The 16,723-nt window shown below is 44.0% G+C and overlaps 2 protein-coding genes across 14 annotated transcripts in view; one reads left to right on the top strand and one right to left on the bottom strand.

Annotated features, from left to right (window-relative positions):
* Positions 1–16,053, bottom strand: part of LOC117359891 (cytochrome c oxidase assembly protein COX15 homolog) — a 73,031-nt gene extending 56,978 nt beyond the window's left edge. Inside the window, exons 1-3 of one of the 8 annotated variants that reach the window (XM_033943321.1) lie at positions 15,928–16,053; positions 11,173–11,370; positions 10,511–10,713 (exon numbers count right to left, since the gene is read on the bottom strand). In XM_033943321.1, coding sequence (XP_033799212.1) covers positions 10,511–10,713; positions 11,173–11,178 — 209 coding nt within the window. In that variant the 5' untranslated portion in view covers positions 11,179–11,370; positions 15,928–16,053. Of the gene's footprint in view, positions 1–10,510; positions 10,714–11,172; positions 11,371–15,392 lie in introns of all 8 variants that reach the window. The other 7 variants (XM_033943316.1, XM_033943320.1, XM_033943323.1 and 4 more) reach the window with 7 other exon arrangements.
* CUTC (cutC copper transporter) overlaps positions 15,735–16,723 on the top strand; it is a 41,433-nt gene continuing 40,444 nt past the window's right edge. For 2 of the 6 annotated variants that reach the window (XM_033943332.1, XM_033943329.1), the window contains exon 1: positions 15,812–15,946. Coding sequence is in view for 1 of the 6 variants with exons in the window: in XM_033943325.1 (XP_033799216.1) it covers positions 16,510–16,543 (34 nt within the window). In the remaining 5 variants the exon portion in view is untranslated. The other 4 variants (XM_033943325.1, XM_033943330.1, XM_033943326.1 and 1 more) reach the window with 3 other exon arrangements.

Below are 16,723 nucleotides of genomic sequence, written 5' to 3'. Positions count from 1 at the left end.
ATGCAATCAAGCGTAAAGAATGTCCTCCTAGACCCATCGAGCGATGGAGGCTTTTGGAAGCCGCCATATGTTTGAGGCATCCCATGAAGAATACAAAAAGGTGATCTAAACAACCAAGTCATTAGAAACCTAGCTCGTGGAGAACGCTACGCACTTTCAAAAAATGCAGTGAGTAAAAGCACGTCTCCCCATTTCTCCTCCCAGGAAGAAGGAAGGAAAAGTGAGCGTCATAAAAAAAAGGATGACACCTCCTTAGAAAGAAATTGTGGTACCGTCCGAACTGACACCCCAGATTTTGTAAATCAGAAATAGGAATCCCCGCCAAACAAGGCCTGCAACTCAGAAAACCACCGAGCTGAAACCATGGCCACAAGAAACCCCGTGTTCAACAGCACAGCCCTTTAGAGTCTAAAAAGACAAGGATGAAATGAAGCCTTCGGTAAACTGCGAAGAAGTACCTTAAGACTGTACTCCAGATAGGGCTTCCTAAGAGGTGTACATTTAGGAACTGAACTATATGAAACTGAGAAGTAATCGAAGAGCAATATACCTAGCCCTTGTAACAAGCTAAGAATGGCACTTGAAGCTGAAGGGAATTGAACGCTAAGCCCTTGGCAATACACTTGTGCCAAAAAAGAACTCTGGAAGGGTGCAAATGTTGAGAAGTACCCAAGAAAGGAAAAACCTCCAAAAGGAAGCAGAAGCCACAGGTGAAGACGTCTGTATCGCCTGGATAAGAGAAGAAACAACCTGCTTCGCATAACCCTTACACGTCAGCCATGACTTTTCAAAAGCTAGGTCGCAATACCAAAGTAGTACGAATATCCATGTTGATCGGACCCTAGGTGAGCAAATCCAGAGATACCAGGAAACTCAACAGTCCGGCTGTCGAAAGACTCATCAGATCCGCATAGCAAGGATGGCGCAGCCAATCCAGAGATTCTACAAATACTGTGCCCTGAAAGCGAGCTTGAGATGGCAAATCCAAGCCATCATCAGCCAGGGGAAAACACTGAAAAAAGAGAAACCAGAGGCGAGAAAGAAGCCATGCTGCTACCCCCTCTGACTCCCACTCTCTGTGCCCGCCGAAGAAGCTAGGAAGCTTAGAATTTTGAGATGAGGGCATCAGGTCTAGTTCCAGGAGATCTCACTTCCTTAAAAAGAGCTGGAACGCCTGAGCCAAAATTCTCAATATCCAGGATGTAGATTTCACTAGTATTAACATTTACACTTTCTAGAGCGTACACAGCGCTGTACACTGTAACATACAAGAAATGGGCCATGCAGAGATTTCGCGGAGAGAAAGTCTATCCAAACACTTTTCCTGCGCCATAAAATGATCTGCCAACAGAAGAGGAATATGAGGGTCCACCCATTGAAATAGAACTTTAACCGCCAACTGAGTACATCACCTACTGCCCAGGCCGTAGAGAAATACCCCCATCATAATACTGACTGAAAAGACCTTCAGCGTCATTCTGGAAGAATGGTCTGAAGCTCCAGAAAGGTAGCCTGACCAGGCTCCAGAGTAGAAGAATGAACAAATACCGAGTCGCCTCTTAAGACCAGACTCCTGGAGCTGAGGATGGAAGGCACCGAGCCCCCCAACCCGACAGCCTGGGATTATTGGTGGCCATGAGCTAGTCCAGCAAAGACCGAGGCATGCCTTTGAAAAGAAAAATCTCGCCGAACCACCAAATCATACAGAGCGATGCTTGAGGAGCCTACCAAATAATTGGAGCCCTGAGATACCGGGAACCACCAGAACAAAAGCGACTGCTGTAGCGTTATAATGGGAAAGCAAGCCGAAGTTCCCAGTGGAGTCAGCAATATGGATCCTAGAACCTGTACAGAATCCCATACTCTTGGTCATGGTGACCGAAGAATGCAAAACTGAGACTGTGACCCATCGCCCTAGTCTCTGGGAAGAAACACATTTCTCTCCTATATGAATAAAAACATCTCCCCGATATACCTATAAACAGTACAGGAGAAAAGAGCGCTGTGCAAATTCGAAGATTCACATCCAAAGAACTGAGGAAAAGAAACCACCCTTTTCGTGTCAGTCAAATGGCCCGACTGGAAGACGTCCGAATCAAGCAGTCAGTCAAGAAGAAATTAGGTGAATCGCCTGGTAGCACCAAAACGGTACCACTGCCCACATTTTCTAAAATGTTTGTGAAGCCTTGGGTAGGCGAAATGGCATGTGCCAAAACCGAAAGCGCTGCTCCAAGAGATGCAAGCAAACCTAGTGCAGATTTGGAGTCCAGAGTGAAAATGTAAATATTCTCCCAGTTTTTCTGCAGAAATGTGTAACCCTAAGAAACTAATTCAGCAGAATGGGATCCAGCCTGCCCAATGCCCCCCGTCTTGGGCACCATGCAGTAAGTAGAACAACGTCCCTTAGTTCCTGAAGAACTACAAGAACTGCCCTGAGGACCAGGAACACTTAAAAGGGAAACACAACATAGAGACTCCAAGAGCGAAACGGAAACCTGAGGAGGATGCAAAGTTGCAAGCATCCTGAAAAATGTTCACAGCCCCCTGACCTAACATTATAGCGTCTTCTTCCTCATGAGAAAGCCTGAAGAGTCACTGGAAAAAGTCAAGATCCCCTCAGAATGAAGTGCAGAAGGTCAGGGAACGGCAGAATGAGAACTGTAGGATCTGTAAGAAGAAATAAATTCTCCTAGGAAAAATCAAGTTTCGCAATGTAAAGAGGAGTATACTGGAACCATGAAAACAGTACTAACTCCATGCAAGTGAGCAAAATACGTATGTCCTTTAAAGTGAATACATACTAGACGCAATCAAGATGCTGCATCTACCGCCCCGTGGAAAACAGCATTCTAACAGGTATCAGACAAAGCTCACATCGTTAATGAGAGCTTCAGGGATGAGGCTAACTGCCACATAGCGCGCGCTCCTCCGCAGGTTTGACAGACTAGGTAACTGGCTCCTGGTTAGAAGGAGCTGCACAGCCCTTCCTGTCTGGTCGGGGGGGGGGGGTCCATCTAGCATGTGCCATGAAAAGATGGCAACAGGAGAAACCAGCGTGATAAGCATGGAAATCTGAAGTGCAGGCCCTTTCAGAAATAGAGAAAGCGAGTCCTGGCCGCAGGAAAATGCGAAGTGTCATTATGCCCATAGAGACAGCCCGAACTTGGAAACTGTTAGTACTACCTTTAGGCATATATATCCTATGCCACTACTAGACACATGCAGCGCAGCACAGAGGCCCAAATAAGAAGGACAGTTACCAACAGACAAAGGCTCAATCTGCAGGGACCCCAAGAGAGACAATGAGATACTCGTGTGAAATACAGGGCACTATCTTACTGCGCTGTGAGTTGCCGTATATCGGCTCAGTCCAGAGACACACCGAGACTGGGTGACCTAGCACAGGTCAGAGTCTGTCTGGTAATCCCCTTGAGTGCTAACCCCAGAGTCCGATTAAACTAGCAGCTTCCTTCACGGGAATACAGCAGGAACACAGACATATTTATTTTATTTATTTATTTAGATTTATATCCCGTCCTCCCAGTAGCTCAGAACGGTCTACAAGTAAACATACACAATGGAAGTAATTAGACAAATAAGATGTACAATAGGTTTAAATGTTTGGACATACAAGACTGTGCAGTATTTAGATACAGGGGATATACGGCAAATTAGGAGTAGAGTTTAAGTATAAGCAGTTTAGTTTAGATAAGTCGTTTAGTTTAGTATAAGTAGATTAGTTTAGTACAAGTTATTTGAGTTTTGATATAATTTATCAGAGTACAGACTAAGAGAGGACTATACTGAAATTTAGGGAGGAGTTAAACAGGGGAGAGAAGAGAGAGGTGGGGTTTAAGGGGGGGTGTAGACTGAGGGAGACCTTTAGTTGAAGAGGAGGTTCTTTACCATTTTACGGAATGTCAATAAAGAGTTCTGCTGCCTGAGTTGAGGGGGGAATTGATTCCAGAGATGTGGAATGAAGTGGCTGTAGGATCGTTTGCGGGCAGTTTCTGAGAGGAGGGACCTTCCAGGGGGAATGCATAGGCGTATTTCCGATTTTGAGCGGAGGGTGCGAGTGGGGGTGTAGATGGGAAGCTTGGATTTTATGTAGGAGGGGGTGGTGGCATAAATTCTCTTGTGGGCTATTGCTAGGGCCTTGAAAGCACAGCACTGGCTAATTGGGAGCCAGTGTTCAGCGCGGAGTGCTGGGGAGACGGGATCATGGTAGTTGAGGTTGTGTAGGAGGCGGATAGTTGCATTTTGGACACGTTGGAGGCGTTTCGAGATTATTTTTGGTTAGTCCATTAAATAGGGAGTTACAGTAATCCATTCTGGAGAGGACATATGCGTAGAGGAGTTGGGCGAGGTCAGGTGGACAGGTGGGAATTGGCAGCCAAGTTGCGTACCCCCAACAAGCGGCCTGTATACCCCCTAGAATACGCATACCGTGTGTTGAGAAATATTGGTCTAGCACCTTGTTATTTAGCAGACCATTTTATATTTAACTAGTCTTTAAGCCCGTTACATTAACAGGTGCTAGAGTAGATGTCTGTATGTATGGTGTGTTGTTGTTTTTTTTATTTGTCTCTCTCCCTGGACGCTGTCTGTCTGTCATTCTTTGTGTCTGTGTCTCTCCCAGGTCCCCTGTCTGTGCGTCTTTCTGTCTGTCTCCCTGGCCCCCCCTGCTTGCCAAAGCAGCCCCCTTTCACCTCTCCCCCCTGTTGTGCAATGCCTGCCTGCTTCGTGGCCCCTCTTCTGTTCCTCCCTCCCCCCGATTGAGGTCTGCCCCCAGCAAAACTCTCCCCCCAAAGCAGCCCCTTTTCCCCCTGTTGTGCAATGGCTGCCTGCTTCATGGCCCCCCATCTGTTCCTCCCCCCCGATTGCTGTCTGGCCCCAGCACACCCCTCCCCCCAAAGCAGCCCTCTTTCCTGTCTGCTCCATAGCCCTTCTTTTTCGCTTCCCCTCCCGTTCTTCCCCTCCCTCCATCCACCCATGGTTGTTTCCGCCGCTGCCGCTCCTGATCAAAGTGGCCTGCTTAGGTTCACGAACGGCTGTAGTGAACCTCGCAGGCCGCTCTCCATATGGTAGCATGTTCCTCCAGGAGCAGGTTAAAGGCTCCTTGGCGTGAGGCCGGCAGGTCGGTCGCAAAGGCTCCCAACAGTCCAATGAGATGTTTTAAGTAGGACGTGAAGGTGAAAGTGTAACTTTGTACCCTAGAGGCCATCATAGAGTTCTGGTGGTACAGAATTCTGCCGAACTTGTCAAGGGTCCGACCTTCTCGACCTGGGGGGACCGCCGCTGAGACCCGGGAGGGGTGAGCCTTTTTCAGGGAAGATTCTACCAACAGCGACTGGTGGGAGAGCTGTGGTTGCTCAAACCCGGGGTAGGGTACTGTGCGGCACTTGGACTCCATTTTGGAGGGGACAGCTGTTACCATATAGGGGGTCTCCAGATTCCTGAAGAAAGCCTGTTGGAGTACCGGATTGGGTGGTAAGCGAAGGGACTCTCTGGGCGGTGATGGCAAATCCAGCTCCGCCAGGTACTCTTTAGAGTATCTTGAGTCGGACTGGATAAGTCCAGAGCGTGGCCCATGTCCTGGACAAAGCGAGTGAAGGAGGGGCGGGACGTTCCCGGGGCCCCGTGTGGGGATGGTGAACGAGACCTCCGTCGGGCGGAGAAGGACGGGGAGGCTTCCCTCGAGTATCGAGGTTCATGCTCCGACCCGCGCTCCGAGACCGGGGAAACACTGTGGCAGTGTTCCGGGGTCGAGGACCTATGTCGTCTCGAGGAGCTCCTCGGAGACGATGCCGGGGTACGGGGTACCGATCGATGTCTAATTGGTGACCTCGACCCGGACTCCCTCGGTGAAAGCCTGGGACCTCAGCTCGGAGCCCCGGTCCGAGGGGGAGTTAGGAGGATGCGAGGGTTGGAGAGTGATAACTCAGTCACCTTCAGCGGTCCTGTACGGGGCGTTGGTGAACGGCCTCGTAGTGTGGGCGAACTCCGGGCCTTCTTAGAGGTACAGCGGTTTGAGGTTTCGGTCGTTTTAGCGCAACGCTTTGCCACGCGGCGGTCCGTGGAGGGAGAGCGTCTCGTGCGCCTCGGCGAGGAATCCGAGGAGGACGGAATGTGGCGAAGCTGGCGCACTTTTCCCCGAGGGGGCTCGACGCGAGGCTCAGGCTGGTCCGGCGCATGCGAGGTCGAGGTCGGGGCCGGTTGTAGATGGGCCAGCGCAGCGGACAGCTCCGACGAGATCATCGCCCGGAGCAGGTCCTGGAAAACGGGCACGGACAGCATCGAGGGCATGTCCAATGCCTCGGTGCACTCCACCGGGGGTGACCTCGTATCAGAGTATTCCCGTGTGGTGGAGGCACGGCCCGAAGGCTTGGAAGGCTTCGCCAGGGCTGAAAGCATGGGGCTTCCACCATGCGTCGCTGGTGTCCCCGAGGCTGGCTCCTTCGCTGGTGTAGAACCTGAAGAAGGAAGAGGAGACTTACCCGGAGCCGAGGCTTTTTGCTGTCCCGAGATCTTCGGGGTCGAATCTCGAGGTGGTGCCGAGGTATTCGGGGCTGAGGTCAAGGCCGGGGCCGACCTCGAGGCCGAGGTAGTGGGTTGGTCGGCGGTGAAAAGGTCCGCCATGTGGGCTTTTCTTCGACGGAGGGCCCGGTTCTGAAAAGTAGCGCACTGGGGGCAGGAGTCGGTTGGATGGGCGGCCCCCAGGCAGAGGATGCACCGGCGATGCGGGTCTGCGATGGAAAGAAGCCGCTCGCACCGGGTGCACTTTTTAAAGCCGGTCAAAGGCCGGGACATAGAAAACGAAACTGGCCGCGGCCCAAGTAGCCACGGCGACCCGGAAGCCTCCGGGTCGGTCAAAATGAAGCAGGAACAGATAAATAAAAAATCAGAAAAAACGCACACAGCGACTAAATCAATAAAACAAGAAAAATCGCGGTGCTAGAAGGCAGTTGGGGCAGAGCCTAAAAATACACGACTTCTAGGCTCAGCGGAAAAATTTGAACTGGAGACCACGAGGGGGAGATGCGCCCTCTAGTGGAGCAGAAAGGCACGCATGCATGGAGCAGCAGAGCAAACTTAAAATCTTCAATCAAGTTTGCTTGAAAAAGCTGTCCGCATCGGGGCTCCGTAGATGACGTCACCCACATGTGAGAATATCATGCCTGCTTGTCCTGGGATAACTCACAGTTTCCAAGTGTCTAATGAAATTCTATTTTCTTTATACAATCTGGGCATCTTGATACTGAGAATGTGACAAGGATGTAAAGGACACAGGAGTCGCCATTCCAAATATAACTAATCAGAGTGTACTCAATGAGCTCCGGGAGGACCCAATACATACCTTGACGTAAAATATAGGCCCAATGGTACCTATAAAAATTTGGAAAATTTACCCCTCCCTCCTTAATTGACTTTTGTAGAGATACTAAAGCAATTCTAGGAGTTTTACCAAGCCAAATAAACTTAATAATTATTGAATTCAATTTTTTATAAAAAGATTTTTGAAAAAACACTGGAATCATACCCATTTGATAACAAACCACAGGCAACACCATCATTTTCACAAATTGAACTCTCCCCCACCAAGATACATGTAATGGATTCCATTGTTCACATAATTCTGAAACCTTTTTTAATAAAAGTTTTTCATTTTCTTTTACTGTATCATCCACTGTATTTTTGATCCAAATTCCTAAATATTTTAATCCATCTTCCTTCCAAAGGAAAGAAAATGAATCTAACATAGTTTTTATGCAATGTACATTAAGAGAAAGAATTTCAGATTTACCCCAATTAATTTTGTATCCTGAGAACTTTCCAAACCTTTTAATCAATTCTAACAAACATGGAATGGTTGAACCTGGATTGCGTAAATATAGCAAAATATCATCTGCATAAGCAGAGATTTTATATTCCCACTCCTTTAGGGGAATACCCTGTATCCCCTTTGCCTGATGAATAGCTATCAATAAGGGTTCTAAAACAATATCAAAAAGCAAAGGAGACAATGGACATTCCTGTCTAACTCCCCTATGCAATTTAAAACAATCTGATAAATTATTATTAATATATAATCTTGCCATAGGGGAGCTATACAAAGTTTTAATCATTTGAACAAAACCAGGGCCTATACCAAACCAATCCAAAGCCTGATACATGAATGACCATTCTACCCTATCAAAAGCTTTTTCTGCATCTAAAGATAGAGCAAAAGCTGGTTCCTTCATCATTTTAGTTAAATTTAAAGTATGAAACGCCAATCTCGTATTATTAGAAGAATGTCTGTTCGCAATGAAGCCCGTTTGATGTACATCAATTATATAAGGGAGAGCCTTAGCCAATCTTAATGCCAGAGTTTTAGCCAATAATTTTCCATCCACATTAATTAATGATATTGGCCTGTAATTTGAAACCAAAGTAGAATCTTTATTTGGCTTTGGTAGAACAATCACCAAAGATTCTGCCATAGTACTCTTTAATACAACCTTTAGTAAGTTGAAACTGATATAAATTTAGTAAATAGGGTAATAAAGAATTTTGAAATGTTTTATAGAATTCCACAGTAAAACCTGCAGCGGATCCAACTCTAAGAGACTTCAACGCTGTTTCTAATTCTTTTAATGATATAGGTTCTTCTAAACTTCTTTTTATATGATCAGGAAGTTTTGGACCCTCAAGAAGATTTAAAAATTCTAAACCTTTTTGAACTTTATCAACAGAAGACTCGGAAGAATACAACTCTTTATAAAAAATCAAAAATTGATTTAAAATATTACTAATTTGATTATGCTTATTCCCTCTCTCATCTTTTATTGCTATTATTTTTATTCTTCTCTTCTTTGCTTTAAGATAATTTGCAAGTAAACTTCCTGCCTTATTAGATTTTCCATAATACAAGGTTTGCAAAGAAAACAAATCTTTCCTTGCCATTCTTGAAGAAATCTCATTATATTTATCCTTAGCTTTTAACAAAGCTTGCAAAGTATCTTGATTCCATTTTTCAATTAATTTGAACTCCAGCAATTTAATTTCTTTTTCCAAATTTGAATATTGGCTACCATCATATCAAGCAGCAATATGGGATAAAGTTTTTTTATCCATTTATTTATTCTTAAACATTTGTAAAAAAAAAAAAATAGTTCTGTTTTTTCCTTGGTTTGTTAACCTCACAGAACTTCATGGTTTTGTGGTACATAAACATATTTTTATATTATGTCAATAACGCCCCAAAATAACAAAAAGAAGCAGAGCAGATCAATACACCTTCTGATTTCACTTGCAAAAGGAAAAACTGAAGAGGGAGCCGTCCTCCACTGCATAAGGGGAGAAGCCCAAGATCTTAAAGGAACACCCTTCTGCAGATTTGCAGTTAGTGGGAATCAACAGCTAAAGTATGGACTCCTGTGTATATGTAACAGAACATAGAAACATGATAGCAGATAAAGGCCAAATGGCCCATCTAGTCTGCCCATCTGCAGTAACCATTATCTCTTTCTCTCTCTGAGAGATCCCATGTACCTGCCTATCCCAGGCCCTTTTGAATTCAGACACAATCTGTCTCCAGCACCTCTTCTGGGAGACTGTTCCATTAATCTACCAGCCTTTCTGTTAAAAAAAAAGTATTTCCTTAGATTACTCCGGAGCCTATCACCTTTTAACTTCATCCATTGCCCTCTCTTTGCAGAGTTTCCTTTCAAATGAAAGACTTGACTCGTGCACATTTACATTACATAGGTATTTAAACATCTCTATCATATCTCCCCCTCCAGCCTTTCCTCCAAAGTAAACAGAATGAGATCTTTATCAACTCACTAAGGACAGAGAAAGTATTTATTTATTTAGTTAGATTTTTATCCCGTCCTCCCAATAGCTCAGAACGGTTTACAAATGAACATACTAGACATATAAGTAGTACAACAGGTTTAGGGATTGGATTTATAGTTTTTGGAGAGAATAAAATACCGGGAGAGTAAGCAGAAAGAGAGAAGGGGGAAACAGTAGTTTAGTTTAAGGAGAGGTATAAGCGTTTAGGTACAATTTGTTAGTGGTTTGGTTGTACCATAGAAAGGCAATGCATCAAGAATATAATAAACACCTGCTGTTTATCAAATGTCAGACAAAGAATGCTGGGTTAAATGAGCTTTGGTTGAGCCAATTCAGCAATTCTTATATCACTGAATAGACTATAGTCTTGTTGATGCCATAAATCCTATGCTTTGTGTTTTCTACATTGTTATTCAAGTACTATCATGCCATGGGTAACACAAGTTTACAGAAACAACTTAAATTTTTCTAAAAATACCTGCAAGCTGCAAAATCATGCTAAGATTCACTTTGATAGAACCATTGTGGTGCTAAACCCAAAAGTCAAAATGTGCACATAATAAATTATTTCATCAAACTAGAAACTATCTGCATATTTTCCATGGTTTCTTTCTTCAACCTCAGTTCTTGAAAGTTGGTCAGTTTGAAGTACAAAAGAAATTCCTCTCACCTTGTCACCCCTCCAAGGATAACAGCTCCTGCCACCATGCCACTGCAAACCAATAACCAGCGCCCCACGATCCGGTCTGTGGCACGCAAGGTAGCCCTAGATGAAAAATATGACTCTTCAACTGCATTGCTTTGACCTCGCTTCTGAATAATATACTTCCGAACAAAATGCCTCCATCGCAATTGACTCCATGGCAGCCTGCTCTATAGGGAAACACCCCCCAAAAAACCCCACAAACAAATCTCAGTTTGGGTAAACTAAAAAATATATATATATTAGCACTCAGTTAACAGTAGTTCATAAAATTATCCCTTCATTACCAATAAATTATAGTGACTAGACTACAATGTAGGAGTTTAAGGAGAACAAATTTTAGTGTAGACACATTACTCTCCAAATACTACTATTTTATTTACTGCATTATAATCCGCTTATAACTTAAGAGGGTAACAATAAAAAGCATTACAACATATAATTTTGAATCCTAATTCTTCATCCTGTTTACACATCAAGCATAAGCTTATACAAACTAGTGTGTTTTCAATCTTTTCTTAAAATTCATGTATTGATGTAAAAAAACCACATTGTTGGGCAGTTCGTTCTGTAAAAAAAGGTCCAATTAAGAACATTGTGCTGCGAGATTTTCTCATTCTCCTCCTCACCTGCATTTCACTTCCAGACCACTCTTCACTTAAATTTGAAATTCCACTTGGTCTTGCAGATGTCTTGCAATCAAGCAACTCCGCCTTGCCTTCTTCTCCTTTATGTAGCAACTTTTTCAGAAAGTTGTTATCAAAATAATTGCAATGTGGAATCTAACATAAGGGAATGTGGAATCTAACATAATTGCAATGTGGAATCTAACATAAGGGAAAAAACCAAGAGGATATAAAGTTCACATGAAGGAATTTAAGTAAAAGGCAGCAGATATAAGAAAAACCAGAGAATATGCCAAGAAGCAGTGTGTCTACAATAGTTGTCTCCAATGCGCGACCCCCAAAGTCCTTCGCTGTGGCCCTCAAACATGGTCTTCAAATCCTGCAAATGTGTTAATTTCAATCTTGCCCATTCAGATAGTACATTAACCCCCCTTTTACAAAGCCACCCTAACAGCTGCTGCTGCAGTAATCTCTCCAATGTCCACAGGGAATTAATGGACGGAGTGTTTGTCATACGGCTTTGTAAAAGAAGCCCTGAAGGATAACAAGTCATAGTTAAGTTAAAATATATCCTATTTCTGCTATAGAATCATTATTTCATGTTTAATAATCACTTGACATAGTAACTGTACACACTCTCTTAAGTGTGTTACTTTTCATTGATACTTTGCTACTGTCGACAATTCAAAATAAATGGAGTTTGCAAAATATATCCTTGAAGTGTTACAGAATCAATATTAGAATTAATTTTTGTTTAATATCCAGTCTGAACAAGCAGGTCAAGGTGTTTTACAAAATGTGTAGTATGTGTAAGCTTGAAATATTTTGGTGGCCCTCAGAGCTTTCTTGTAGTCACACTACAGCCCCTTACATGTAAAAGAGTGGAGATCATCTATAATAAAACGCTAAGTGCGCATGCGCACTCTTAATGCCGTGTTGCCCTGATCTGTAGCTCCGTGGCCGCCAGAGTGCGCATGCGCGCTTACCATGCATCTCTGTGTCTCGCAGCAGGCTTGCTGGCTCCGGCCACACAAAGTTCATTTTTTTTGTTCAAAGCCCCCACCGCGGCTCCTCTATTGAACCTCACCAGAGTTGGAGAAGATTTCCGACTCTGGCGGGGATCGAGAGAGGAGACGCAGTGTCGGCTTTGAACTAAAAAATGAACTTTGTCTGGCCGGAGCTGGCAAGCCCGCTGTGAGACAGAGAGATGATCGCATCTGAATAGTAACGGAGCATGGGCATAGGGGGCTACTGTGTCCGGAACACGTCGTCGAAAGTGGAAGATGGCGGTGAGTTGGCTCACTTCACGGCAGATACGCAGGAACCGGCGCTAACAGGCTCATCCTCCCTCTTCCCCGCGCTCTGCTCCTCTTCCGCGGACGGCATGTGCTACGGGGACGACGCCTGCTTCGTGGGGGGCTGTGGATGAAAGGGAAAAGATGGGAGAAGGGGGCTGAGGGGGGAAATGGGTTTGGAGTTGGGGCTGAAAATAGAGGACATGTGAGGGAAGGAGGCTTTACTAGCACCCGTTAATGTAAAGGGCTTAAACACTAGTCAGTCTATACAATGAAGAATAAAAAACTTTGTTTCCATTTCTAAAAACATTTGGAGATTCATCTACTTGTGTTTTGATTATACACCAGTCTTTCCAAACAATTTCCAAGATTACAGCTATGCATCTATTTCCAATTCCAAAGGATTTATGTTTCTTAGTAAATTTTATCCTATTATTTGTCCATTAGTGGGACAGGAAACATGAAAGCAACAAGGTTGTACATTCCCAATTTTTAGGCTACTCTGAAATTCTCAGATTTTGCACACATTCTTGCATTTCACTTTTATTCTAGGAATATGCCTCTTTGTTTGTTTTCTGTAGCGATCTCATATTTATTTAAAGTTACATACTATAGGCTACATTTCTAAATACCGTGTTTCCCCAAGAATAAGACCTAACATCATTTTCGGGTAGGTATTAAATATAAGCCCTATCCCAAAATTAAGCCCTAATCCTGGAATTCACCAGCAACTCTTCAACCCAGCCATCCCCTGCCCCCCCATACACACTGCGCAGCCGAATCCCTTCTGACCCTCCATCCTTCCCTCCCCGCTGACCGCGAGCAAGCCCTACCTTCAACCAAAGCAGCGTCAGGCCAGCAGCACTCTAAACAGGCTGCTTGGCCTTGTCTGTCAGGAATTTCACTCTGCCGCGTTACTACTTCAAAAGAGCTATGACCAAATTCCTTTCCTTATCAGTTCACATCCCTTCCCTATTCCCTAAGAAAAATCAAATGAAGAATAGGAGTAATGGCTCAAATTGGACATCTGAAAACAAGAGCTATGGTATTTTTAATGGATTACCTTAAAGATCAAATAACTTATTACCTGGACCCCCAAAACTACAAACACTGGAATTTACTAGTGATCCTTGATCAGTTGTGTGCTTGAGCTGATTCATACCACCTTGTGAGAGCCATTTGTTAAGTTTTCAACAATTTCAGGGGATTGGCTGTTAAAGTAGCCACAGGGGGCTTTGGGGGGGTTCTCCTGAAACCCCTTTTATCTCTCCTAGCACAGATGTTTAGTCCTGCCAGCCACAGAGATAGACTGCTGCTTGTTTCCAGCATGTTGCTCAAAGCCAGAAAAAAGTAGTGGGGAGCGGCAGCAGCAGCAGTCCATTTATTTGGTTGGTAAGCTCAGCATCCCTGTCAGCAAAAGTATGAAATATGCCTAGCGCACCCACTCAAGAAAGGGGGTGGGGGACAGGAATGTATCCAGTACCCCCCACCCCATCCCACTCCACTCCAGATTGCAGGCTGGCTATTCTTGAAGTCAGGAAAGCAAAGATGCAAATGGAAGAAAAATTAGCCAACACAGTAAAATGTAGGAACAAGACTTTTTTTTAGGTATATTAGGGATAGGAAGAGGTGCAAACGTGGCATTGTGAGATTCAAAGGTGAAGGGGAGAAATATGCAGAAGCTGATAAAGATAAGGATGAACTACTTAAATATTTCTGTTCTTGTTCACAGCTAAAGTGTTGGGAACAGGCCTACAAAAGACAAAGCGCAAGTAGGGATGGAGGTGAGGTAGACTGATTGATTTTCAGAGGATTGTGTTCATGAGGAGCTAGCTAAACTAAAGGTGGACAAAGCAATGGGGCTGGATGGTGTACATCCGAGAGTACTGAAGAAAGCATGGGATAGGCACATAGGATCTCAGGGAGAGTAGAAGAAAGTGGATGCTGCAAATGGGAAGACTGGATGGGCCATTTGGCCTTTATTTGCCATCATGTTTCTATGCAACTTAGGGAAATTTTGACAGGCGGGAGATATGAAAGACATTTAAATACCTATGGCTAACCTTTGGCATTTAAATACCTATGTGGCATAAATGCTCTTGAGGCAAATCTTTCATTTGAAAGGAAGCTCCGAAATGAGAAAGCATATCATGAAGTTAAGAGATGATAGATTCAGGAGTAATCTAAGGTAATACTTTTTTTTTTATAGAAAGGGTGGTAGATGTCTGGAATTGTTTCCCAGCAGAGGAGGTGGAGACAAAGACTGATTCAGTTCAAGAAAGTAGTGGCTGGCACACGGAATTTCTTAGGGAGAGGGCCATTTGACCTTTATCTGCCTTCATGTTTCTGTTTTTTCATTGTTAAACATTTACCAGCACACCACTGTCCTTGATCCTGAAAAGGCTGAAAGTGGCAGAAATTTCTGCTTCAATATCCTCACAGCCAACCCAATTCTGTTTACTGGCTTTAATTCCCAACTACACTGCACTTAAGTGGTAGATTAACTACCACTTCTTTATCCCATCTGAGTTCTTGAAGGCCCTTCAAAAGCCTTAGTTCTCCAGGATTTATGTCGTCAAGATAAAACAGTCAATCTGCCCTCTCCCACCGTCAAGCAAAAAGATAGCATCATGAACAGTGGCAATTAGGATATGCAAATATTTCGTTAAAAAAAGAAAAAAAAAAAGAAAAATACAAGCGTTAAGTTCCGAAAGTTCCTGAACCACCACCACTCTCCGCCTAGGAATTATGCCGATTTTCTCGGGAGAATACCAACACTAAAAATATCATACACAGCTGGTAGAAAAGATTAACAAGTGATAAGAGCAAGGGGGAAAAAATCAACCAATACACTACCGCCAGAAATACGACATATAATGGGGGAAAGAGAGAGTGTATGTCACGGGACAGTTTCTCCTCAGTTCCTACCTCAGGTATCCCATTGTTTACGGAACGCAGTAAAGGAACCCAGCTTTGCGTCAGCGCCGAACGAAGAGTTGAAAACAGCAACATTTAAGCTCCCGGCAACAATATTCTCTTGTTCCTGATTTGACGGAAATATACTTTGGCCTTTCACCTACGACCCAACGCTGTCCAGAGCGAATATTATTATTTTTTAAAAATCAGAAACCTGAAATAAAGCAGAGTCCCACGACCCATTGTTTAATTAACAAAACTGTTACAACTCGATAGTTCCAGTTTAGTAAATAAACCGCACTTTATAGGCGAGACTGAAACAAACACTTCCGGTTTACTTAGTAAAAGCGGGCTGAGTCCATCCCGGGCGCAGCCATCTTCTCTGTCACGTGATATAGGAGTTGGTGATGGTGTTCGCTTACAGCAGGTTGCGTATCGAGTGGTCGCAGGTTTATTTTTAACTGTTCTGTTTCCCGTTTTCTAAATAACTTAAAAGGAGAAGTTTAGAAGAAATAGTAAGGAAAGGACTGTGGTTCCATTATTTCACCTATTTGCAGCGGGTGAAGGTGACAGCTTCTAGTTGTTGTTGTTTTTTTCGCGCGGCAGTGTTACGAGATCGACTGCAGAGCATGACACATAATAAAGCCCCAGTCATGTGACCGAAAGGGTGGTGTCGCGGCTACCTACAAAACAAAAAACCGACCCTTTTACGAAAGTTGACCAATCATTGGAGAGGGACGGATGCTGCGCGTCCAATCAGGGAGGGCGAGATTAGAACTGCGGATAGCTCTAAAATATTGACAGGAGGCGGGAGTTCTCTGCTCGTGATAGTGAAGAAAAAGTCCAGTTTAAAGTGATAGGAAAGCAAGCCAGTACTGATGCTTACAGCTCTAATGTCTGTAATCAAAGTGCCCCCTCAAGTCCTTCCTGGCTTAAAATTATTTTCTTTCAGTCGTTTTAGGGCGTGGTTGCTGCCAAGAATTCTTTAATTTCCTGGCGTGTAGTGGGCTTCTCGGAGGTCTCTAGAAACTTCAAAACTCAACATGAGAATACCAGAGCTGAAGACTTTTGTGGAACCTTTTAGTAATATTTTAATGATAACAAAGGGGGTAATTTGAAACGCATTTTCATGTTCAAAAGCAGCGTTGTACGTGTAGAAATAGGTATTTCTATAATTGCTTTATTTATTTATTGGGTACATTTATTTGACCTGGCAGAGGTGTTCTTGGGGCAGGGGTTTGGATTTAAAATAAACCTGCAAGCTTGTGTATGTGTGGGTGAAAGATCAGTTTTAAACGTGTATTTATTTTTGTGGGGTAATTTTCAAAAGGAAATGTGTATAA

The sequence above is a fragment of the Geotrypetes seraphini genome, chromosome 4, assembly GCF_902459505.1.
Source record: "Geotrypetes seraphini chromosome 4, aGeoSer1.1, whole genome shotgun sequence".
Classification (NCBI taxonomy): Eukaryota; Metazoa; Chordata; class Amphibia; order Gymnophiona; family Dermophiidae; genus Geotrypetes; species Geotrypetes seraphini.
This window is presented reverse-complemented; position numbering and strand designations above follow the sequence as displayed.